General features: G+C 49.1%; 3 protein-coding genes across 9 annotated transcripts; 1 reads left to right on the top strand and 2 right to left on the bottom strand.

The window, feature by feature from the left end:
• Nucleotides 1–617: 617 nt before the first annotated feature.
• rab15 (RAB15, member RAS oncogene family) lies at nt 618–8,969 on the bottom strand. Of its 2 annotated transcripts, none has more exons than XM_053882137.1 (7): nt 8,693–8,969; nt 4,800–4,860; nt 4,673–4,733; nt 3,898–3,975; nt 3,196–3,270; nt 2,982–3,047; nt 618–2,913 (listed from the first exon to the last, which is right to left on the bottom strand). In XM_053882137.1, the coding sequence occupies exons 1-7, from the start codon at nt 8,814–8,816 to the stop codon at nt 2,752–2,754; spliced, it is 627 nt and encodes a 208-aa protein (XP_053738112.1). In that variant the 5' UTR covers nt 8,817–8,969; the 3' UTR covers nt 618–2,751. The 2 variants fall into 2 exon arrangements, with proteins under 2 accessions (XP_053738112.1, XP_053738110.1); XM_053882135.1 differs by having other exon boundaries at nt 620–2,913; nt 3,196–3,285.
• A 407-nt stretch (nt 8,970–9,376) lies between these two features.
• Nucleotides 9,377–14,598, top strand: fntb (farnesyltransferase, CAAX box, beta). The gene is made up of 12 exons (XM_053882132.1): nt 9,377–9,617; nt 10,076–10,140; nt 11,529–11,601; nt 12,625–12,716; nt 12,955–13,101; nt 13,179–13,262; nt 13,353–13,439; nt 13,504–13,633; nt 13,689–13,821; nt 13,899–14,010; nt 14,110–14,224; nt 14,344–14,598. Exons 1-12 carry the CDS (start codon nt 9,519–9,521, stop codon nt 14,461–14,463), a joined length of 1,257 nt encoding a protein of 418 aa, XP_053738107.1. The 5' UTR covers nt 9,377–9,518; the 3' UTR covers nt 14,464–14,598.
• On the bottom strand, nt 13,800–23,351 carry max (myc associated factor X). 6 transcript variants are annotated; one of them, XM_053882140.1, is made up of 5 exons: nt 22,396–23,351; nt 22,099–22,125; nt 18,244–18,351; nt 17,709–17,832; nt 13,804–16,500 (listed from the first exon to the last, which is right to left on the bottom strand). In XM_053882140.1, the coding sequence occupies exons 1-5, from the start codon at nt 22,429–22,431 to the stop codon at nt 16,313–16,315; spliced, it is 483 nt and encodes a 160-aa protein (XP_053738115.1). In that variant the 5' UTR covers nt 22,432–23,351; the 3' UTR covers nt 13,804–16,312. The 6 variants fall into 6 exon arrangements, with proteins under 6 accessions (XP_053738114.1, XP_053738115.1, XP_053738117.1 ...); XM_053882143.1 differs by having other exon boundaries at nt 13,809–16,500; nt 17,709–17,847; nt 22,396–22,431; XM_053882139.1 differs by having other exon boundaries at nt 13,800–16,500; nt 22,099–23,351.
• Nucleotides 23,352–24,400: the final 1,049 nt, after the last annotated feature.

Consider the following 24,400-nt stretch of genomic DNA (forward strand, 5'->3'; position numbering starts at 1 on the left):
GATCATCTTGGGCCGGCTCAGGACGTTGCTCATCACGTGGTCTTCTGCAATAAATGTTGTTCTCGTTGTAGTACCGAGATCGACCAGGAGATGGCGCCATTCGGCTCGGAGCTCCCCCCTTGGCCTGGAAACCGGGGGCGCTGGGCAGGACGGTGCCTGCGCAAAGATGAGTAACTGGAATGGCGCCTGGGCCTATCTCCTCGTCCAAACCTCACTGCATCTGCATAGGAGAATGGCCGCTGGTCCGACGGTCACGTCTCCGGTTGGACTGGTGACGGGCAGGTCCCAGTGGTGGCGGTGGGGCAGGATGAGCAGGTGAGCCCCTGTCTCCGGCGTCTCCGGCCTCCTCTTCCGGTGGCATGTTTCCACCCCTCATCTCGGTCCTCATAATCAAAATAATCTTCTCGATTAAAGTTCATGCTGTAATGTGTATCCTTTCCCTTCTATGAATCCCTGGAATTGGTCCGTCTGAGTGAAAAGCGTCCGGTCAAATAAATCTAGGCGGGTTTTCAAGAAACAGGACTTTAATGAAGACAATCCAGGTCAATGCACAGGTGAGTAAAGAATAAAAGCAAAAAAACCCTGCAATTTTTGCAACGTTTCGGTTGAATGTAACCTTCATCAGGCAAATATAGATCCACTGTGCTCGGTCAACACTCCTGTTGGCACCGTGACCGCAATTATATACTACACACGGCGCACTTTTACCTGCGCATGCTCAATTGTCAAACTAAAAAGGCACTGGTAGTGCGCCCTCTGGTGGCAGCTATAAGCAACAGCATGGACTATATACAGACATATACTGTATATATATATATATATATATACTGTATATATATATACACTGCCTGTCCAAAAAAAAAGGCGCCACCAAAAAAAGGGTCATCCACTCTAATATTTCGTTGGACCGCCTTTAGCTTTGATTGCAGCACGCATTCGATAAGCTTCTGCAATGTCACAAGACTGATGTCCATCCAGTGTTGCATGAGTTTTTCACCAAGATCTTGCATTGATGATGGTAGAGTCTGACGGCTGCGCAAAGCATTCTCCAGCGCATCCCCAAGATTCTCAATGGGCTTCAGGTCTGGACTCTGTGCTGGCTGACCCATGTGTGAAATGATGCCTCAAGCTCCCTGAACCATTCTCTCACAATTTGAGCCCGATGAATCCTGGCATTGTCATCTTGGAATATGGACGTGCCGTCAGGGAAGAAACAATCCATTAATGGAATAGCCTGGTCATTCAGTATATTCAGGTCGTCAGCTGACCTCCAACGTAGCATAAAACAACATCATAAACCCAAAAACAATTCACACAAGAAAAACAACATTCTTTATACATAACCTTAACATTTTTGTTTTTGCGTTTGTACAGAGGAAGTTGAAGCCACCCACTCGAGGACACTCTGAGCCCCAGTACTGACCCAGCAGCACTGGCAGATAAGGTTTTTATATTAAAGGTGCTGGGAGGGAGCCCAGCAACAGCACGGTCAGGGCTTTCCCAGGGTCTCCAGATGGCCCAGAGCAGGAGGTAAGTACCTTCAAGATTGGGTTAGGGGAGGTAGGGTTAAATTAGGTGAGTTAAATACAAGGGCCAGGGTCAGGAACTGGTTAAGTTTAGGGCCGGGGCCGTGGAGCGGTTAGGGTTAGGGCCAGGGCAGGGGTAAGGTTAAGCTTAGGGTTAAGGTTAAATTAAGGGTCGGGTACATAAAGTCCAGCAAGGCACGGGCCAGTCAAGGATGCACCAAGCCCCCAGCCAAGGAGGTAAGTCGATCAAGGTGAGTATTAGTTTCCAGGGGGTACGTATTTTTTGTTCCCAGTGTCAAATATCCTCCCTGTTAGAGGGGTAAGGGTCAGGTCTTCAGACACTCACCAGACACAAGCAATGTGCACTCATCAGTTAACCTGTTTATGGACAGTGGGAGGGAACCGGAGTGAGATGAGGATGAATTCATCCACAGATTAACATGGAACCTTAGGTTGCCCCTGAGTGGCCTAAATAACAAATAATTCTTGACGTTTTGTGAATAAGAAAAGAAAGAAAAGTCCTGGTTTACCAGCCGGTATTTATTCACCCGACATTCTCTCGCACAACAGCACAAACACAGGTCATTTACGGGTTCTGAAGAAACAGAGGTCCGAACGACGTCACCATAAAGAGGCAGCCGCTCGCGCCAACAGCTGCACGTTAACTTCACTGAAGTTGAAAAGAAACGACAGACAGAAGAGCGAGTTGCATGCAGACACGAGTCTCTGTGTGGCGCCGAGCAACATAACACGGCAGGCGCTCCGCTGTACACTGTAAACCTCCGGCTGCAGTTCAGGACCACCACGTTCCAGAGTCTGCCAACCTTTGCTAACGCTGATTCCATCTCCATCTCCCCTCACTCGTGAGCCAGACCCCAAGACAGTTTGTTTCGGAGGTTTGAATCTCACGTCAAGGTCAAGAGTTCCCTGTCGTCACCACGTGCTCAACTCAAGGTCGCGACTCAGAGAATAACATGATGACAAATGTTTCCTGCAGCGATCAAGACTCTTGGTTGCCACGGTAACTGCTTCCACGCCAGTGGTGCTGCTGTTAGCGCCATCTGGCGGTCGTTTCAGCACTACAACTACTTCAATAACTGATTAAATACTTAAAAATCAAAGAGTCGGTCATCAAAAGGCAGCAAGACGAGAGTTTCAGGTTCTGACACAAATCCACCCGTACCTTTCCACGAGGTTCTCAGGGTCCAACAGGTCCTTCCTGCCTTCAACACCAGCAGCCTTTCGCCTGACCTCCAGCCGCTCCGTCACTCAAACCTTCCTCCTCCTCCAGATCCGCCAGGTTCAGCTCTTCAGTCATGGACACCCTGAGGAGGTCCAGGTCCTTCTTGTTGGCTGCCAGAACCTGCTCGGACAGTCGCGTGAAGGTCTGGCGGGAGAGAGCGAGTCGGCGTGACCAGAGGTGACACCGTGTTCAGGGGTCACGCAGACACTCACCTCCGTGATGTTCTTGTTGGTGAAGGCACTTGTCTCGAAGAAGTCCATCCCGTACGCTTTAGCCAGCTGCCAGAGAGAAAGAGAGAGAGATGTCATCGCTGCCTGCAACACAAACCTCTCTCCCCTCACCACCTCAAAAGATAAAGACACAACAGAGACAGTGACCCAAATAAGAAATCGACATAAACTTGACTCTTCTGTGAGTCACACTCACCTTGATGCCTTGCTCAGTGGCCACTTGCCTCTTCCCAACTTCATCCGATTTGTTCCCAACCAGGATCTTCTGGACCTTTTCAGGAGCGTACTGCAGTGTCAGTCAGGAACATATCCACAATATTTACTATCAAAGCTAAAAAAATAAAACCTCAGTCTTCATTTTAAATACATAAAAAGAAAATTAAAACCATAATCCTTGATTCAATTAATTAACTGAATGAATTAACCAGAAGTGGCAGACATAGTTAGGAATAAAATCAAAATTAAATCCTGTAAATGTTACATATTATTTTGTATTATTATATTCTGTTTTGCTATTTTATTCTATGCTGCATTATTATGCCAAATTATATGAATTAAAATTCAAAATATGAAAACATGTATTAATTCATGAAATGAATGATTTTACAACACACATTATATAAATTATACTATCTAAGTAATAAATAAAAAACATAAAACTGCAATTATAGATTTTTTACACATTTCAACATATTTTTAAATGCTATAGTTTATTTTCACATTAAAAATGGCCAATTAATTTTTTTTTTCTTGTTTTTTGACGGCAAAATTTTAAATGTTTTTTTTTCCATTATTGGTAGTACACACCGCGCGGTGAGTCTGGAGACCAGTAGGGGGCGCAGTCACTTAGCCGTCACCCTCACCACCGCACTACGGTGTTCATCCGTCAGCTCCTCACCTCGTCCACGTCGCTGGCCCACTTCATGATGTGCTGGAAGGATCGCTCGCTGGTGATGTCATAGACCAGGAAGATGCCCTGCGAAGGCACGCGTCAGTCAACTTGAAAAGAGGAGACAAACCTTCGTCATTTCCCCGCCTCCATCTCTGGACACAGGGGGCGGAGTGTGTCCCAGCTAGTCAGACAGCCCATATTTGTCTCGCTATCCTTGTGGGGGACCTCTCATGAGCCACCTCTCGCCCCAAACCGAACCATCCAAAACACATGGCTTACCTCTACCTCAGAACTCTGAACCAAACTGGAACCCAGTTAGAGTCACCCAGTTATTTTGAAGTTTGAAACCTCAAAGTGAGGCTTGGACTAGTGAGGACCCGGCAAAAATGTCCCCACAAGTCAATGACACAAATGATTGAGACACTAAAAGTAATTAAAATATATCAGAGTATAGGGAATAAAATGATGAAATGTTTGACTAGAAATGATCGTTATATCATTCTAAAAGTGTTTACTATTCAATTAATGATTTTTCTGAATGTTGTGAGTGAAGATTCAATGACAGTAGCACTTAACATCTTAAAATAATAAATGATTCATGAAATACATTTTAAAATGAGGTACTTGATAAAATATTTGATACTCGATGACACAATTGAATGGCAATAATCTCCTATCACTTCAATATTATCATGATGATTATTAAGTGAAAACCCTGCTCTAATGAAGAGTGTGAAAATCACGCAGTATTTATTTACTGTGCTTTGTGAAGCAACCTCACCTGCGCCCGCCTGTAGTACTGCTTGGTGATGGTCTGGTAGCGCTCCTGACCCGCCGTGTCCCTGCACAGAAGAGGCCTCACAAGGTCAGCAGGAGATTCCTCACCCCACCTCAGCTGTGCTCCTCACCAGATCTGGATCCGGACCTTGACACCATCTATGAGCAGAGTTTTCATTTTGAAGTCCACCCCTGCAACACAAGGAGGATCAGGTGAGAAATGACTCAGCGTTCAGACACCAGGCGGCTCCCCAGGAGCCAAGATAGAAGGTCGAGGGGGCAGCAGGCAGACCACAGAGGAATCAGAATCAGAATCAGAATCAGAATCAGAATCAGAATCAAATTTATTGCCATAAATGACCAGGCTTTTTTTCTTTTGTACTTGTATTTGTGCACATTTTTGCATTTATTTTTATATTAATTCACTTTATATTCTTTTGACTTTTCCAACTTTTCCATTCTCTCTACAAACTTAAAAAAATATTTATTTCTTAATGATATTTTCAATTTAGACTCATATAATTTGAAACATTGATTTTAGAATTCGAAAATTTTTATTGTAATGTTCACAATCACTTTTACTGTTTTATTAATGATAATTAATAAATATCTATAAATGATTTTCAATTTTAGGTTTAAAGCTAATCATTCATGTTTGTGACAGGAGGAAAAACAGAACTAGATTGTATCAAATTATTTATTTACACACCAAAAATACAGACCATAAACTCTGTAGGTATTGAATAGAAAGGATTGGTTATTTCCTAATGACAGTGTTTTATTTATTGAAGAAGATTTCAAAAGAATTAAATCCAAGATGTTTTGTGTTGACAATAAATAATAAAAATGCTTAAACATTGTAGAATAAAACCATTTTTAGGAATTTAGAAGAAACTTTAGAAGAAATAATTTAACAGTGAAAATGTTTCATTTACAATTAATGAAAAACAATTCTTTTCTATTATAATTCAATTCATTCAATTTGTTATTATTGTTATTATCATAACTTATACAATGGAATATGAGTACAAAAATATTTTTATTTTCAAAAAAATGGTAGAATGAGAAATGAAAGGCTGGTAGGAATATTGTTCCGACTACACAGAGGTTCCAGAGGAGCCTTCGACTCGCCATCCGGCAGCATCGAGTCAGAAAATCCATTGGAGGGTTGGACCCCAGTTAACCCGCCTGGGCGTCATCTGTCACGCTGAGAGAAACTGCTGCCGAGAGAATCGATGGCCAGAGCCCAGAGGAACTGCAGCTTTTGATGGAGCTTTCCGGGGTTCCACTGGAAGCTGCTGACAGCTGTGGAAGCTGCTGAAGCCTGGACCCAGGAGCTGCTCCAGGCACCCGAGTCAGGCCCGAGTCACTAGAGGGAAAACTAACCTTAGTTTACTGAAGCGAAGACGTGAGGACCAGACATAGCCGACCACAGAAGGCACAGTCAGGAGGGCCCAAGGTCCCTTGGGCTCAGGTCCCAAAGGAGGCTCAGAGAAGATCCCAGACTGTCTGCAGGAACGGCGCCCGTGTGAGTTGGTGTGAAAGCCGACGTGATCCCAGAGTGGAGTAGAAATAAAACTGCGCTCTGGTGATGGGATTATCCCCCCCACCCGCGCAGGGTCAGGACGCAAGATGTGAAATGGTGAGTGAAATGTGGTGAAATGTTTACAGGGCCGGAGGTCCCGACTTCTGCGAGGCGCTGCTGAGAGTGGAGGTGTCAACTCCATGAGTCACTTCTCTTCAGTCCTTACAGCTCCATCGTGAGAGAGGAGGTGTGAGAGCGAGGCAGGTGTTGATGGGGCGGCACTGGAGGAAACGTCTGGCCTTCAGCGCCTTCACACCACGCCTCATTAACCCCCCCCAGTGGCCGGTGACGGTCTGCCTGTCAGCGCCTGACGCTGGACTCAACACCACGGTCCCACAGTCTCCAGAGCAGATGAAGAGTCCTGGGGCCGCTGTGCCCTTTAGCGCCGCACGAGCTTGCTCTTAATGACCTGAGCTCCGGCTGTGAGCGTCACATGGAGTCAACCATGAGCTTCATTTCAGCTCTCAGTCCTGGAGCCCTGGTCCCACAGTGAGACAGCTTCTGGGCTCAGTCGGCACATGACCTCAGGGGGGCATGGCCTCCACCTCTGACTGGAACTTCTCATCCAACATGAAGAGGCAGTGGTCGCCACATTCTGGCTTCCTCACGTCCAGATTTTTCAGCTGCCTTGCGTCGCCTTGAGCGCGGCACAGAGCTCAAACTCCGCCCTTTACTTGATCGATTCTCTGCTACGATTGTTAGTATCAGGACCGATTCACAGGGAACGATATGGACAAAACTTTGTCTTGGTATCAATAGGATATGATACGATACAACGGTGGGTTTCAGGAAAACCAAGTCTTTTTTTTTGAGAAATATCAACACTGTAATACAAAAGGACGTAGGACGTCGGCTGAGACCAGCAGGAAGTGAGGTTTCAGTTTGTCTGGTGCAGGACTTCAGCCCTACTCTGACCTCAGACCGGAGGATTGTCTGAGAGGATGATCTCATAAGGGATAAAACATTCAGGCGTTGTCCTGCGATGTTAGGGGGCACAATCGAACAGGACTCAGCCGCACCAGTCCCACGTCGTTCTCGGTCACTGTCATTTCGCTTCATCTGTGCGACGTCACGATTCCAAATGGTCTCTTTCCATGTCCACCTCAGTCCACATAGCTCCTGTTCTGATGCAGCATTGCACCACCAACAGGCCTGACAGGTGCACCACACCACGTTCAGGTTAAAGGATCTATGAATTTCTCCGGGGCTGGGAAGAAATAGGACAGTGTGAGTGGAAGACCGTCATCAGCATGAGGACCTCAGCCGTGGTGAACATCTCTGTATGACGTCACCTGGACCTGCTCGGTATTCCAGGATGAACCAACCCGAGGAGCCTGGGTGATGAAGCTGGAATGGTGGAGGAACAAAGACGGTTCTGTGGCTGATGTTTCCCTTCCCTCCCTTCAGGTGCCAGGGACACTGTTCTCTGTTCAGTCACGAGGATGAATGACGTGGAGCCACAAGAGAAACCTCAATGTCAGTTTGCTGACAGCAAGGAATTCAGTCTCAACTTCATCAATAATAAATCCAAGAATCACCTTCAAGGCAAACACACAAGACTTAACGCAGCCATTAAAGCTAGACAGTGATGGTGCGCTGGTGCTCACTCTGCTCATCGCTGACCTTTGTCTCCTCAACAGTGCGTCACCATGGGACCGACGTTCATCTCAAGCTGGAGATGTTTTCTCTCTTTTAAGAATATCAAAATACATGAGCTGTTGCAGGGCCTTTGAAGAAGGAGGTGCACACATGATGTTTCCGACTTCCGACTGGAAGAGGTGAGAGCAGGTCAGAGCCATGGGTCACCAGGGAACCTGGCCCTCATCACTGGCCTCCATCTACGCCAACATCAGTCGCCTGAACTGTCTAACTGACGTCTAAACTCTAATCCACCGTCCACATCATGAGTCATGGCTGACCTCATGGTGACCCTGACCACAGACCTGCTGTGGACCTGTGTTGGGATCAGTGAGCCACACAGGCTACGGGTATCCCCAGGGTTCCTGACCACAGGGCAGAAGGTGGTGAAGACGGCGCTGGTTATGACATCATGGAGTTGGGAAGATCAGCAGATGATCCAGGATCTGAGGGAGGGACATGATCTTGAGGGAACCACGGGAAAGTGAAGCTAAGGAACCACTTGGCTTCCACATTGGACTAAAGTCCCGTCAGCTGTTTGCTGCGATGGGAGGCCACCATCAGCAGGGGCCCGTTCATCTCCAGCCAGAAGCCTGACAGTAGTGATGCTTTGAAATATACTGTTCAACACTTTAATCAGTGGGGTGACTTCCTGTGTGGCGGGGGTTGGGGGGGGGGGTCTAAAGATGGTGAAGATGGTGGAACTGAATTCACTGAACACAAAGAAGAAACTTGGACGATCATGAGAGATAAACACAAGACGGAAGGAGACAAAAGGTGGTATTGGCCCCGTTCACTCACCGATGGTTGAGATGTGAGAAGAGTGGAATTCGTTGTCGGTGAATCTGCACAACAAGCATGTTTTCCCGACACCGGAGTCTCCGAGGAGCAGGAGCCGAAAGAGAACATCGTATTGTTTGGCCATGGTGGTGGTCGCGCTGCTGGAAGGAGGAACCAGGGAGCTTCACTCAGACGGCTGGTGCCACCCACACGCGCCCCATGTCGGGGCTGAAACGCTCGGTACCGCTGATCGCAACAGGGATGTTCAAGAATCTCCAGCCTCCGGTGGGTGCGGCGATTAGACCGTTGTCAAGCTGCGGTCAGACACACATTTTCCGGTTGGATTTGCAAAAATATAAGCGGCCGCATGTTTGTGAGACCTTGTTTAGGTTTGAATCAGAATGTGTTCGTTACTCGATGTGTAACGCGCAAACAACCTCGTTATGATTACAATGCGACAGTAATGTGGATATGAGTTCTGGAAAGCAATGGAAACAAGTGTTAGTTTGGGATATCTCCCAAGTAGACGTTTGAGCGACTGTTTTATTTTGAAAGACACGTTCAACCAAATCCGGTTTTATATCGCGACGTCCTATTGTAATTACAACGCAAACGGGTGAAATATGAATGAACGCGGCGTGTACATTCATAATACTCAGTTCCATGCCCATGTTTTTAAAATGCACGGTTGATAAATTAAGCGCTTAATTTGCCCCCTCGGAGTCGCCGTCGTGGACGTGACGTCATCTCTAGCCGCTCAGCCTGTGAAGCGGATGACGGACCAAAACATCGACTCTAAGCCGTCGTTCTTCGCCTTTGGTGCCTGGAGGCGCTTTCCATCCCGACCATGGACGGTATCACGGCGCCTCTTCGGTGTTTCAGGGAGTGGCACCCCGCGGAGAAGTTTGCGGATGACGGCGTGCAAACTGTGACTTCAGTGGAGCAGGTGAGACGCTAGTGTGGCTAATGCTAATGTGCTAAGGCTCAGCGACAGACGCTTCTGACGCAAAATTAACTTTTGAACTACTGTAATCTTCTTTTAAGATCTCACACACTCCACATATCAACATGAGCCTCTTTCATTGTCGACTGTAACTGTTTCATTGAAAACGTCGCTCGGCAGCTTGTAGCTATTTAGATTAGCTAAAACTGCTGCTGCAATGTGGCGCGTTATTGAACATAGATATCTGTCATACATAGCGCGCGCGCGCGAGAGGCGAAGGCCACAAACCAAGATTTGATGATCAGTCGTTTTGAGACGCGCTGGCTCACCGCTAGACAGCGCTGTTTCTCACGTTATCCGTGAATCCAATTTTGGTTCAACAAATGAAAGGCGAGGCGAAATGAGCGGATTTGACAACCTTTTTTCTAATGTTCTGATCATCGACCTTCTTTTCTTCACAGAAGAAAGTGGAACACTCCATAGAGGAGGTCGTGGCTGTTTACAAGCAAATGCACAGCTTACCAGAGTGAGTGTGTATTTGCCTTATTTGACACACGGATGTCTTTGAGTGTATTCATGGCACGGCAGCACTTTCCGTGGCACCCAGCCCACTCGTTGTAATTTCCCCCTGAGCCTACTGAAGTAACTGATGTTGAGACATTCGAGATGCAGATGTCATCTGACAGGACTATGACGTCCTTTGATTCTGTTCAGTCTCAGCTGGGCTTCTGCAGTTGGCTGTCAGAGGGTCCGTTTGGCTTCCCTCCCAGAATATTCATCTTAATTTCTATCTTTCTCTACTATTCCATCAGAAAAGGTTTTTCCGTCATGGAAAACATGTCTAGTGGGATGAACCAATGAGAATGGACAATTCATCTTAACCTGTTGAGTAACTAAATCGTAGCAGCAAACGTGTGGGAAATCCTCAAATCCAAGCAAAGAAATACAAAGATTCAAGTTCCAAAGAGACTGATGTTGGATGATGTTGGTTTCACAGTGGTGTGAGGAGGTCTAGATGCCACCGCCAATAGATGTGGTTCCCTGAACATCCGACTTCAACTGATTTAACAACTTACTTTGTAAAAACAACAAGTAATCTGCAAGTAATCTGTTTGTACAAAAACAAGTTGTTGTTTTTTATAAAAACAAACATCTGAGTCTAGTAATGGTTAACAGAGATGAACTCTGTTGCCACGGCAACACTCTCAGATGCAGGAGTCTCCTGGGCAGCTGTTGGACTCAGCTGACCTGGATTCATGGGAAAAAAAACACATTTTAATAGCGATTCTTTCCCCGACTGCAAGCTAAATATCTATAGTTCTGTTCATCTTCTTTCATATATTGACGCAAGATAAGAAACAGTTGTATCAGCTGTGGATCTAAACTTTCACACATTTAAACATTCATCCAGTCAAACAAAGTATATATGAGAGCTCTGTCTCCTGATTTAATATAGAGAACCGCGTGAATTTTGCTCGCACTCGGGAAGAGCTGGGTGCTGGGGCGCGCCTCGGATTAAAAAGCTATGAGCTAGTTCAGTAAAGGATTGTTTACAGTGTAGAACTGATACCTGCGGTTTCCCCCTGTCACCAGCGTCAGACACCCCACCAATCACAGTGCGTCCATGCGGCGAGTGTGGCGACTCGTCAAATGTAGATAACCGCCAGAAATATGGCGGTTGAAAACGGCAAATTTCGATCACATTTGGCAAATTTACCAGGCGGCAACACCCAGTGTGGTGAGACTATGAGCAGGGTGTTATACAGCCACTGACGGTCGGAACATGAAGGGTGTCCTTTTTTCATGTGTCCAGTCGTCCCTCTAGCCAACAGCCTGCTCAACATCCCGTTTGATCTCCAAGATTGTGCCTCCTCTGGTGACCCCTTTTGTAAGTGACGTGTCTCTGGTCTGCAGGCCGACGCTCCTGCGGGAACAGCACTACCAGTATCTCAAGAAGGGCCTGCGCCATCTGTCGGACGCCTACGAGGTGGAATACTGTCTCTCATTTGGCCTGCTGCCGCCATGACGCGCTAAGAGTCGCAAGTCTAGGAGCATTTCTAACTTCTAACTTATTAAATTAAATAAGTTGTTTTTCATCATAAATGAGCTTGAAACTTGCCGCCACACTTGAGCTCACATTCATGAGGGTGAAGGTGACTCGTCAGTCTTGGGTGACGTCGTGAGGCCTAGTCCTCTGATGTGGGGCCTTTTTGATCCTGGGGCCCCACCTTTCCCAGGACAAATGGGGCCCATTCAAGTCACAGAGCTGATTCATGACTCTTGATTTCATTTGTGATCAACCGCCATATTTAACCTACTCACACGTCAAGAAACCTAAACCTTGTGGAATGACATGAACCATGTCACCATGGCAAAGATATTGATTTGTCATGGAAAATGTCAGACAGCAGCAGAAGCAGCTGCAAGTCATGTTCATCACATTTACTTAAGAAGAAAAATACACTTGATGAAAAGTGGCAAATAACTGAATACAAGTCTGAATAAAATAAATATAATAAAGCCATGTGTAAAAATATAACAATAATATATTTTATTTACACTCCAATGAAGATATAAGTGTAAATGAAAGTGCTTCATTCATTTTAAAAACTGCTTCAACAGGTGCTTTCATGAACAGTGTTCACTGATGGGGGCGCCATCACTTTATCGTATTTTCTAACCCTAACCCTACTGCCGCCGTATGTGGCTAATGTATTAATAGTGAGCGTCTCACGGCCCAGAGGTGTGAAACAAAGACTTCTAGCGGCCCAATAATGGGGCCCGGCCCTATGGCTAAGAATCATTGGTCTAATGAAGCCCTGCTGCCATGAAGCGCCACGGCTGCTCTGCAACACAGAAAGTCATGTCAGTGCTCCACCACACAACCATATGAGGAATCATATGCACCTGTGTTTTGGATGGCTAGGTTCGAGGGGAGAGGCCGGGGAAAGGGTGATGGCCATGTGAGGTCCCCACAAAAATAGTGAAACAAACAACTGTGTGTGTGTAGTGCCTGGACGCCAGTCGGCCGTGGCTCTGCTTCTGGATCCTTCACAGTCTGGAGTTACTGGAGGAGCCCATTCCATCGGCCATCGCCTCAGAGTGAGACACACACACACACTCTGTAACTCACCGGCATGCGAAGGCTGGACATCAGCATGTTGTGCACACACACACACACACACTTCGGAGGTGCCACTCTCCCAGCTTTGTGTGTGTTGGTCAGGCGAGTTCACACGGGCTGGTCCAGGCAGGTGGTGCCAGCATGATCCAGGATCAGTGGGTCAGTGTGGGCCCCGTGACCCCGCTCTCCAAATCACACTGGTGCTTTCCCCGCCAGCGTCTGCCACTTCCTGTCCCGCTGTCAGAGTCCGAGCGGAGGTTTCGCCGGCGGCCCGGGTCAACACGCCCACCTGGCTCCCACCTATGCCGCCGTCAACGCGCTCTGCATCATCGGAACCCAGGAGGCGTACGACGTCATCGACAGGTGTGTTGGCCGTCTGCTCCGGCTCTGACCAGACTCCTCGGCGCGGTGACTCTGACTGTGCCTCCGGTCCTCTCCAGGGAGAAGCTGCTGGACTTCCTGTGGTCAGTGAAGCAGCCAGATGGATCCTTCGTGATGCACGTCGGCGGAGAGGTGGACGTCAGGTGAGTGAGACCACACCGCTGCTCTCCAGCCAAACGGGCCGGGAGAGACGAAGCGTTCAGGCTCCAACTGCTCGGCTGCTGTCGCTTCAGGAGCGCGTACTGCGCCGCCTCAGTGGCGTCGCTCACCAACATCATCACGCCAAAGCTGTTCGAGGACACCACCAACTGGATCCTCAGGTACCGAACCCGTGCCCCCCGCTCGTGGGTCCTGGACTTGATGTGATGCTCCCTGGTCTGACAGCTGTCAGAACTGGGAAGGCGGCCTCAGCGGCGTCCCCGGCCTGGAGGCTCACGGCGGCTACACCTTCTGTGGCACCGCCGCCCTGGTCATCCTGGGCCAGGAGAGCATGCTGGACCTCAAGGCTCTGCTGGTGAGTGAGGTGTCGAGTGCCGAGGGGATCCACATCTGATTTCCTGTCGTGGCAGCGCTGGGTGGTCCGCAGGCAGATGAGGTTCGAGGGCGGCTTCCAGGGCCGCTGCAACAAGCTGGTGGACGGGTGCTACTCCTTCTGGCAGGCTGGGCTGCTGCCGCTGCTCCACAGAGCACTCTTCAAAGAAGGCACGCATGCACGCACGTGCACTGGTCTGGTAGGTTCATGCAAGGCGACTGAGTAACCAGCCACTGTCGTGCTGCAGGTGAGACGGCGCTGAGTCGGCAGAAGTGGATGTTCGAGCAGCAGGCTCTTCAGGAGTACATCCTGCTCTGCTGCCAGAACCCGGCTGGAGGTCTGCTGGACAAGCCCAGCAAGTAGGTTGACCGCAGAGCTGTCAACTAAGACACACGGCTCTCAGAAACACATTTGCGCGCTCTCACCCACCCGCTTCTCTCTTGCCTCTTCTGCTCCAGGTCCAGGGACTTCTACCACACCTGCTACTGCCTTAGTGGTCTCTCCATCGCACAACACTTCGGGAACTCAGACCTCCACCATGAGACCATTCTGGGCCGAGACGAGAACCGGTTGGTGAGTCCTGGACGCAAGCCTGTTCTGACTTCCATTCACGTGGCAGTTTGATAGGAAGTGCTGGGCTGGTACCTGATGTTGGAGTCAGGTGGTCCTCATGCTCCTGTGGTCTCCTCCAGGCCCCCACTCACCCCGTCTACAACATCTGTCCAGAAAAAGTGGCTCTGGCTCTGCAACACTTCCATCGGCTGCCGGTTCCAGACAACGCCGCAGGTCCATCAGAACCGACTGCTAAATAACGTCGGGGGACCCGATCTGTGCGCCGTGCTCAGGAGCGGCAGCAGGAAGTGAGGTCACCGGCGCACAGTTTCTCAGTCAGGTCCCTGCTTTTCTCAGAAATAAGTTAATAAATGTTTATGAAAGCTTTTGTTATATTTCGGTCTTGGCTTCTTGACAACTTCTGCTTGAGTGATCGTGCCATCCCTCAACCGCTGCTCCACCCCAGGTCTCTGACTGATGACTCATCCTGATGGAGGCGCCACCAGACTTGTTTCAAACAGGATCCACTTGCATTTGTAAACTTTCAGTTTAGTTAGTCAAAAGGTTTTTAATCTAACAAAACCACACACTTCTCTTCCTGATCCACTCGTCATTCAACTTCCCGATGAAGATGGGAATCAATAAAAAAAAAAAAAATTCCACCTGACACACAAAAATAATCACCATGGTATAAGTCACATGACAGGAGACAAGACCAAAATTAAGAAATAAAAAAATACAAAAACACTCATGATTTTTGACTGAGTAAAATAAACATGATCACACAGAACAGAAACCCAGGAAAAGCAACAAACATTGAGGGGAAAATGTCAGAACTGAAGTTAAAATACTAGTGAATTACCACGATATTAAAGACATTTATCCGTGACAACGCGCTGGAAACAATACATAGACAATAACTGAACAAATAACGGAGACAAACAAAATCATGCCAAGATCAAAAACCTAAAAAATGGTCCAAAATATTTGGAGGAAACAGAAGCACCAGGATGCCAGGTCTTACCATCCCTGGGAGGTTGTGCCTGAGATAACTCGAACATGTGTGGAGCAATACAGCGCTAACCGTAAACAGCCACTCGGCAGAGGTTAAAAACCAATATTTCAGCAAAGACGCAAACACTACAGTAGAAGTGACGCCGGGCAGCAGACGGATATTTTGAGCGTCACTCCTGTTGGAACTTGTGGAAACAGGAAGTGATGCGTTGAAAGGATAAAATAGTTTATTTATAGTCTCATAGTAAAGGTCGGCCTCAACTTGCAAGACAATAGTTGGCAGTATGTACAACATACTCGTAAGTTCCACGGAATGGAAGCGGACATGGTAGCGATTCGTGTCCTCCCAAGTGAGATTGGAAACAATATACAAACACAAATTTCCTAAACACGCAAAACGCTTCCTTTTTTTCCCCACGCAGGGAGGGGGCGGGGCAGAATATGTAAAGCACATCACATGACTCGGTTCTTGAGACGGGAGCTAGCTGCTGACAATATCTACGTTCGACCCTACGAGTGACTCGACGTCTTGGCCACTACAAAACTATTTTAGCAAACATCCAATCACGGCGTCTCTCTCTCTCTTTTTTTTTAATGGAGTCATTCTACGTCGAGCTAAGAGGACAGGACACCACACGACTTCAGGAATACTCAAAAACAATGATTCAACAAAACCACATTTCCTTCGTACGAAATGCGTGGCGGCAGAAAACGCTGCGGTGGGGCCTGAGGTGGCTTCGTTCACATTCGTTCGTGGGGTGGGGGTGGAGGGGTGCTAACTGAGTAACAAATCAAAACAGTGCTCAGAGGAGAACCTCCAGAAAACAAGACGACAGGAGGAGGAGGGGCTACGCTGGGGGGGAAGGGGGGGTCGAGTCCTTGAGTAGCCGAGCTGCCTCTTTCGTGGAGGGGGTGGGGGGGCTGAGGAGGGAAACCTGAAGCTCTCCTGAAGTGCAGTCATCTCAGCACGTGGAGCTCCAGCAGAGAGCAGGAGCAGCGAGGGGTCTCCGGCACCGGGCCTCAGGAGCGTCTCCTCTCGGGTGCCCCTCCCGCGCCACCTCGGTGGGTCGGCCCGTGCGAGGGCCCTGCGGGTCTCTAGCTGGCCTCCACACGCGGCTTCTTCCTGCTGGGCGGCTCCTCGGGCTCTGACTCGGAGCTGGAGTCGGAGCCGCCGTCGAAGGCCGACACGGCGCTGCCTTTGGGGTTGGTGTATAGGCTGCTGTCCGAGGACGAGTAGTTGGTCTGCAGCTGCGCTGAACCCTTCACCTTCTCCAGGGCGCGGACTGGGGGGACGGACGGACGGAAAACACCACGTCACCAGCTGAAGACAACCAGGCGGACGCATGCAATCACAGCGTGAGTGTGTTCGTGACATGGGCAGTGAAGGAGTGGTTTCATGGAAGACTGGAATTAGGTTGAGGAGCACAACATCTGGCAGGAGCAGCAGGAGCTTCAGAGAAGAGCAGCAAGCGTGAGGAGACAGGAGGAGCAACAGGGGAGCAAGAAGAGAAAAGAGTGAAGGAGCAGGGTAGGCGAGGAGAGAAGATGAGCAGAGAACAGCAGACAGAGTGAGACCCAGAGTGAGGAGCAGAGAACAGAGTGAGACCCAGAGTGAGGAGCAGAGAACAGAGTGAGACCCAGAGTGAGGAGCAGAGAACAGCAGACAGAGTGAGGGGCAGAGAACAGCAGACAGAGTGAGACCCAGAGTGAGGAGCAGAGAACAGAGTGAGACCCAGAGTGAGGAGCAGAGAACAGCAGACAGAGTGAGACCCAGAGTGAGGAGCAGAGAACAGCAGACAGAGTGAGGAGCAGAGAACAGCAGCCAGAGTGAGACCCAGAGTGAGGAGCAGAGAACAGAGTGAGACCCAGAGTGAGGCGCAGAGAACAGAGTGAGACCCAGAGTGAGGAGCAGAGAACAGAGTGAGACCCAGAGAACAGAGTGAGACCCAGAGTGAGGGGCAGAGAACAGCAGACAGAGTGAGACCCAGAGTGAGGAGCAGAGAACAGAGTGAGACCCAGAGTGAGGGGCAGAGAACAGCAGACAGAGTGAGGAGCAGAGAACAGCAGCCAGAGTGAGACCCAGAGTGAGGAGCAGAGAACAGCAGACAGAGTGAGGAGCAGAGAACAGCAGCCAGAGTGAGACCCAGAGTGAGGAGCAGAGAACAGAGTGAGACCCAGAGTGAGGCGCAGAGAACAGAGTGAGACCCAGAGTGAGGAGCAGAGAACAGAGTGAGACCCAGAGAACAGAGTGAGACCCAGAGTGAGGGGCAGAGAACAGCAGACAGAGTGAGACCCAGAGTGAGGAGCAGAGAACAGAGTGAGACCCAGAGTGAGGGGCAGAGAACAGAGTGAGACCCAGAGTGAGGGGCAGAGAACAGAGTGAGACCCAGAGTGAGGGGCAGAGAACAGAGTGAGACCCAGAGTGAGGGGCAGAGAACAGAGTGAGACCCAGAGTGAGACCCAGAGTGAGGGGCAGAGGGGCGGCGGCTACCTTGCTGCTCCAGTAGCGCGTTCTGCCTCTTGAGGTCGTCGATGTCCTGCTGGTGCGTGAGGTTTTTCCTCCGCATGTATTGGATGTACTCTGTGGCTTTGTCTAGGATCTGAGCTCGAGACGCCTGTTTGGTAGACTGCTGTTAGTGACACATGCAGAGATTGAAGCCATGACGCCAGAACACAGAGGAACAGTTCAATTTCATCACATCCTCTAGCTGCCCCGCCCCCTCCTCCACCCCCCACCCCCGCTGAGGCCTGACTGATGAAGGACACTACCCCTCCAGAAGGGTACCGCTCCACTGCACCTGGTGTGAGCGGATGCTGCTGCTGCTGCTGCTGCTGAAGTGACCCTCCCCGCATCACTGATACCAAGTCCAAGCTACTCTGACTCCTGTCCTGACTGAGACTCACAGCAATTGAATTGGCTGCGAAACTGGATCTCCTCAACATAAAGTCACAAATAGGAACTAGACTTCATCTTAGTAACTGGCTGACTCTGCTCCCAGACCCCGCCCCGACTAAACTGGACCAACCTTTTCTCCCTGCAGGGCGGGCACCGAGTCCCGCAGGCTGTGGAAGCTGTCTTTGATGTGATCCCTACGCTTGCGCTCCAGAGCATTGTGGTGAGCCCGTTTGTCTGCCTGCAATGAGAGAGTCACATGACCTTCAGAGCCGGGCGACAGGGCACAAGGGGAGGGAGAGCAGGGCGGGTTCGCCGCCTCTTGACCCGCTCCGCAGCACTGTCGCGACACTAAGAAGTCCGGTCCAGTTTCTACAGCAGGAGGCTGACGAGCGACCGCCACTTAACTAGTTCCGTGGGTGATGGTGGTCCTGGTGGGTTTGCTCAGATCCACGCCCCGTTTTGTGCCTGCTACTTACCCGGTTTACCACAAAATGGTTCTGTTTTGGAACAATTCACCAGATAAGTCCAAATTAAAGAGAGCAGTGTGCCCTTCCCTGCCCCTGCTGGTGACCCCTGACCCCACACTGCAGTCCGCGTTTGTCTTTCTCAGCAGGAGGTGCTCAAATTCACGTCCAGGTCCGAGGCATGGAGGGGAACGGCTGCCAAACCTCCAGCCGCCACTCAAATCTGGACTACTCTGCGATGGGGTCCGTCTGGGCGCCAAAACAAGCCTGACATCAGACTAGGTGCGAGAAAGAAAAAGGCAGAGCAACGCTTGCTGGTTGTCATGGCAACAAGCGCAACAAACCTGGAACCCCTCCAGGATGATGAGGCGCTGTGACAAACTACCTGGTGTTTGATAAAATCCTTGGGCGAGACCAACACTGGCCACTCGTGGCACGAACACTTCTCTCTCTCTCTCTCTGATAGACTCTGAGACGCTCTGACTCGCAGGTCAGTAGCCAAAAACCCACCTGTCAGTTACGGAAAGTTCTCAACCTTCCTCTGCAACACCTGCTGAGCATGAGCATTGAAATGATACCCGAAGCAGAACCACGACTGGAAGGGACCCAAGCATCTAGCAGACCCAGGTCCTGATGGACGTCTAGCTCTGGACTCGTATGTCCACCCTCAGCCAGAGGCTCAGGAAGCCCAGCACACACGGAGCAGGTGCTCTTCTAGCAGTCGGCAGCTGGTTCTATTCATGCGAGTCCAGGACCCGTACGGTGACCCGGAGCTCCCCGCTTCGCCATCTCCTGCTGCAAAAACCATCAGTTCCAATACATCTGCAGCAGGAGCAGCGGACAGATGCAGGCGGCCGGGCCCAAAATAAAAGCAGGTCCAGGCAGCGCTCCAGTCCTCTGGGCAGATCCGGGGAATATCAGAAAAGCCAGATATATTTCATCAAGTGGGAAACAGGAAACAAGCAGTGGAGGACAACGGCCGATCCCAAAATGCAAACAAGCACTCGGACTGTCACGAGGATTTGTACCGGCAACTCTGAAACAGGAAACCCGTCACACTAAATCATCAGACGCGCTGCTTTCCCAAACCTGCTGTTTTTCAGCGCAAGCTTGCACATCAGCAACATTATTTCACTGCGCGAAATTGCGACGTTTGATGATTTCCCCCCCAAAGTTTCGCTTACGATCAAAGCCCTCATCGTTGACACGTCACATACCAACACATTCAACATGGCGGAGCGCTTCATAACCAGGCACCTGGTTCTGTACAACGAAACACAAAAAATTAAAAGGTTTGGAGGAGAATAGATGGGCAGATGGTGCGTGTACCACCACGCTCATGTCAATTGTTGTATGGAAGGACTGATAAATCCGAGCGTCCATGTAAATAGAGGATGAGCTCTGTGCAGCCGTTCAAGAGCAGCTTCCTTCCTCACAAGTTTCATGAAACACACGAGGAGCGATATTTCATATAAAATCCGCAATTTTGTGATCGCAGAAAACCATAGGGCCGTTTTTTATCCACTGTGACTTACATCGTGAATGTAATCGTGTGTGAAAGGACCTGAAAGCAGGGGTCACCAATAAGGTGCCCGTGGGCACTAGGTACCCGCAGAGGCCAAGGGAGTGTAGTTTGTATTCTCATTCATACAACATTTTTCATCATCCCAAGTACTACATCGATTACTGAAAGGGTTTAATACAGAGCTCTCAAACTGGTCCACACAGGAGCTGCAGTGTTCAAGCCAAACAAGCTCACACACACAGTTGAACCAATCAGGTGTCGGCTGAGCCAAACAGCACCAGACTCACCAGATTCTGCGGCCCTGTGAGGACCTGTGTGAGACCCCTGGTTTCATCGGCAGGTCACGTGATGAGCGGCGGACCAATCAGGAGCCAACACATCACACCAGTCACCAAACCAACAGTGAAGCTGCTTTTTACGGTCATAGTGAAGTGATGAGTCACAAGTCACACCAGGACTTCAGGTGAGCTGACGAGTCAGCTCCCGAGTCGCCACGACTGAACTGTTTGGGATTACTAAATGATATCCTTCCATTTCATTTTTAGAATGGGATTCATTTTCGACAACAGGTTCAGCGGCCAGGAGTGAGAGGCACAGGACACCATTCTCACTCACTCAAATAAAAAATGAAATTAAACTCTAGCTCACATTTCCATCCTGTAGCTCCAGGTCTCCATGCACATCTGACCAGATGTCCAACACCAAGTCATGTCTGAGCACTACCCCTCTCCAAAGGAAGGAGACACCGGCACCAGATTTGCCTTCAACACTGACAAACACAGCATGAGACTAGGGCCAGACTCCAGCGGAGAACTGGACGAGCAAGCTGTAACCAGGAGCTTAATCATTCAGCCAGGACACGAGCGCAGAGGACAGACGCAAACAACAGCAGCTAACAAGCACACAGGTCGACAGCATGGTTGAGCTCATGTCGACATTTAAAAGAGATACAGGACAGAGGTTTGTAGCTCGTGCTGTTTTACAGTGTTTGACCTAAAAAGGCTCCAAAACTGAGCAGATTTTTCCATCAATAACTAACAACAGGTCAGGAATATGTGCTCAACGGACTGTGCTTGTCTCAAATGTATTAACTGTATTAAATCCTTGTTAATATTTGGAAAGTACTTTTCAGACCCCAGTCTGGTAGGTGGAACACCTCTGGTGCCAGGGTTTCCACGAGGCTGGAGGAGGCTGATCTGACCGGAGACTTGACACAGGCAGAGTGAGACATGACAAAGCAAGGATCCACTTAAAGCCCTGTATGTGTCAAGCCGTTATCGCAGTTCAGGATCGTGTCAATACAAGAAAGGCTGAGCTTCAAAACACATCTCACAGGCCCAGGAAGAGCTTCCCCACCTGCTTTGCTGCTTTATGTTGTAACCAATAGAAGCTCCTGCTGCGGGACATTAGCGATTATTGCACTATTTTGGTTCCGGAACTGAGACCACCCAAACCTGCCAGAACTCAGTATTTCTCCGGTTGAGGATAACAGCCTTCTCAGCCTGACTGTCAGTGAGGCGCAGATCAGACACGCGATCTGATCTATGGGACAGATCTATGGGAGGATTGTCCAGGAACATGTTGGCTACCTGGCACCAGCAGCGTGTGGGCGGACTGGAGTCGTGTCGGGTGTTTTTCTCGCCAAGAGCAACAGATCTACGTCATTCATTCGAGTTCGGGAACCGCAAGACACCGCTCTCCTCCAGCAGAAGACGCAGAACCCAACCTCGCGGCGACGCAAATAAAATCGAGGTCAACGGAAAAACGTATTCGAAGCGGGATGAAAGGGTCCACTCTAAATTTAGACGTCGCGGATGGGGGTTACCCTGCGGAGATCCGGAACCAGCGCCGCAGCGCCTCACGCTCGACGTGTTCGACAGTCAATTTCGACTAAAGCCTCCACCTGGATCGGTTAGGGAAACCGAACATTCAAGAATGAGAAGTCAGTCACACAAATTAATGTCGAGAATAAATCCACCCCCTCAGCGTTACGCACCACAGAGTGATATCTCGGTGATTCTTCCTGCAAAAAAACAGAACAAAAAGTACAATTGTAGCCGACAGATCTGACTGTTTCGCTGAAATCACTAGAGCTAAAGAGCATGTGAGCGTGTATATATATATGTGTGTGTGTGTGTGGTGAGGATGAGCAAGCGAAGCTACAGGCGGCGTCAATAACACCGAGCACACACTGGAGGCTTACTGGCGGCTAACGCTAGCATGAAGCGGCTACCATCCGCCAGCCAAGCAGGACAACATGGAGGAAAACCAACACCCAGGAGGTCGTACTCACGTCACTGTCGACTTCGATGTCATCGTTATCGCTCATTCTTCGACAAGGTGGTCACGTTTGGAGGGACGCGAGGCTAAAAACACACCATGGAGCAGTGTAGCACCGAGCTGGACTGGCTGACCGAGGTGGACCGTCTCCACGTGACTACACACAGCTGCCGCTGCGCAGAGCGCAGGCGCAGGGCGGCGGGGGCCTCTGGGAATTGGAGTTCTCCTTTCTGACGCCTCACTGGGAGCCAATACAGGGGCTGATAAACATGTGCGGTTCACGCAGAAAGTGAACGTTGTAATTCGATTTTATGGCACAAATAAGTGTAACAAACTACTATGAGTTACTGTTTTTATCACGCTAGCGACCTGCACCGTTGTCCATGTCACAAAGCTATATCACTGATGCACAAGACACGTGGCAGCTAGGATGAGAACAACAACAACAAACATGGAAGAATCATCCCTGAACAAAAGCATCTGTTTGCTTTTGTTCAAGGAGGTTTTTCACTACACAATGGCCAGGGTTTCCACTACTCTGGATGGACTTATTAAACCCTTCAATTCTTATGAAATTGAATTTTTTATACAAATACTTTCAAGCCTTAGTTTAAGGTGATACAAAAACTTGAATACAGGCACCACGGTGATTTATTGTGCTATTGTCAAACTGATGCAAAACAAACATTTTATTGTTTAAATGTATGTATGGCTCCATCATTAGTTTCATTAATATACCAAATTCATTCACATTGCAAAATGTGGCTCCTTGTGGCAAATCTTGAAAATATTTGTACAAGAATTTCAATTTTCTGGTGCATCAGTGGGATCAGTGGGGCAGGAACTGCTGCACTCCCTGTTGTCTGGAGAGCAAACTGTTGAATGAAATTAAATTAAAGCGATTAATTGCAATTAAAACACTTGAATGCATTTTTTTGTAATTAATTAATCGTAATTAACGTGTTAAAGTCCCACCACTAATATATATATATATATATATATATATATATATATATATATATATATATATATATACTAGTATACGATACAATAATACTTTTGACAGTTGACAGTTTAAAAAAGCAGCTTTAGAAACTGCTAATATTCCTCAAACACTGTGTTAAATAAAGCGTGTTTGTGAAACAAAACATTGTTGAGGCAATCTCGGCAACATCTCAGTCCACAGGATCGCATCATCATCCTTGTTGGCCTTGGAGGTGGACAACAACACGGTGGCTAGTTTGGAGTGTCACTCAGACTGTTGCTGAGTAACACCGGAGCTCCAGAGAGGTCGAGGTGAGACGACCGAAGTGGGAGCCATGAGATGCCTTCCCAGCTCGGCCTCAGCTGCTTTGTGTGTCTGTTCACGAGGTTCCCCTAATCTGATGTTTGTGTGGACGCTTGTCCTCCTGAGTGGTGTTTGTGTGCTCCAGCGGGGTCTTTACGGCGCGGGGGTCGTGCGGCGCACAAATAATCTTCCCTTTACACAAATTTGTCCTATAGATAAGGAGCTTACGCCGTGGATTATTTTGCACTCCAACATTGGCTCTGTGATTGCATGGAAGTGTTGTGGGGGGAGTGCACTCCCCACCAGAGGTCAAGAGGGCACAACAGCTGTGGGAGACACCCGGCTGGCCCACCGTCCAGCGTTTTCGCCCACTGCCAACTGGTTGATGCTTCCTGCGGAGGCGAACGGGGTCACGGCACGTGACTGTAGAGCCATTTAAGGGAGGAGAACACAATAAGGGCGGGTTTGAATAATGCAGCTGCTGCAGGAGCATCCAGCGCTGCAGCTGCATCTCGGCTAAGATTTCAGGGAAATCATAATGAGGTAATGGAAGGCTGAGGCCCCTCCCACCACACACACACTCACACACACACTCAGAGTTATGAAGTGTTCCTGAGGAGCACAGCGAGAGGACATTGATTAGCTGTAGCAGGAAAGAGAAGTAAAAATGTGAAGCAGCACACTGTAATTACAGCTGATGGGGGCGCCCCTCCCCCGTCCCGTCCTCACT

This window comes from Synchiropus splendidus, chromosome 12 (assembly GCF_027744825.2).
Source record: "Synchiropus splendidus isolate RoL2022-P1 chromosome 12, RoL_Sspl_1.0, whole genome shotgun sequence".
Classification (NCBI taxonomy): domain Eukaryota; kingdom Metazoa; phylum Chordata; class Actinopteri; order Syngnathiformes; family Callionymidae; genus Synchiropus; species Synchiropus splendidus.

Excerpts from the sequence above, each read along its gene's own strand:
- fntb (XM_053882132.1), top strand. The coding sequence starts at position 9,519 with ATGGACGGTATCACGGCGCCTCTTCGGTGTTTCAGGGAGTGGCACCCC. Across the intron at positions 14,011-14,109 it reads CTGCTGGACAAGCCCAGCAA|GTCCAGGGACTTCTACCACA; the intron begins GTAGGTTGACCG and ends CTTCTGCTCCAG. Across the intron at positions 14,225-14,343 it reads GCCGAGACGAGAACCGGTTG|GCCCCCACTCACCCCGTCTA; the intron begins GTGAGTCCTGGA and ends GGTCTCCTCCAG.
- max (XM_053882138.1), bottom strand. The coding sequence starts at position 22,206 with ATGCTCTTTAGCTCTAGTGATTTCAGCGAAACAGTCAGATCTGTCGGC. Across the intron at positions 18,352-22,098 it reads CACCGAGATATCACTCTGTG|GCAGACAAACGGGCTCACCA; the intron begins GTGCGTAACGCT and ends CTCTCATTGCAG. Across the intron at positions 16,501-17,708 it reads CGCGCTACTGGAGCAGCAAG|TCCGCGCCCTGGAGAAGGTG; the intron begins GTAGCCGCCGCC and ends CCGTCCCCCCAG.
- rab15 (XM_053882135.1), bottom strand. The coding sequence starts at position 8,816 with ATGGCCAAACAATACGATGTTCTCTTTCGGCTCCTGCTCCTCGGAGAC. Across the intron at positions 3,286-3,897 it reads GGGCCAGCGACGTGGACGAG|TACGCTCCTGAAAAGGTCCA; the intron begins GTGAGGAGCTGA and ends CTGACACTGCAG. Across the intron at positions 3,048-3,195 it reads CCACTGAGCAAGGCATCAAG|CTGGCTAAAGCGTACGGGAT; the intron begins GTGAGTGTGACT and ends TCTCTCTGGCAG.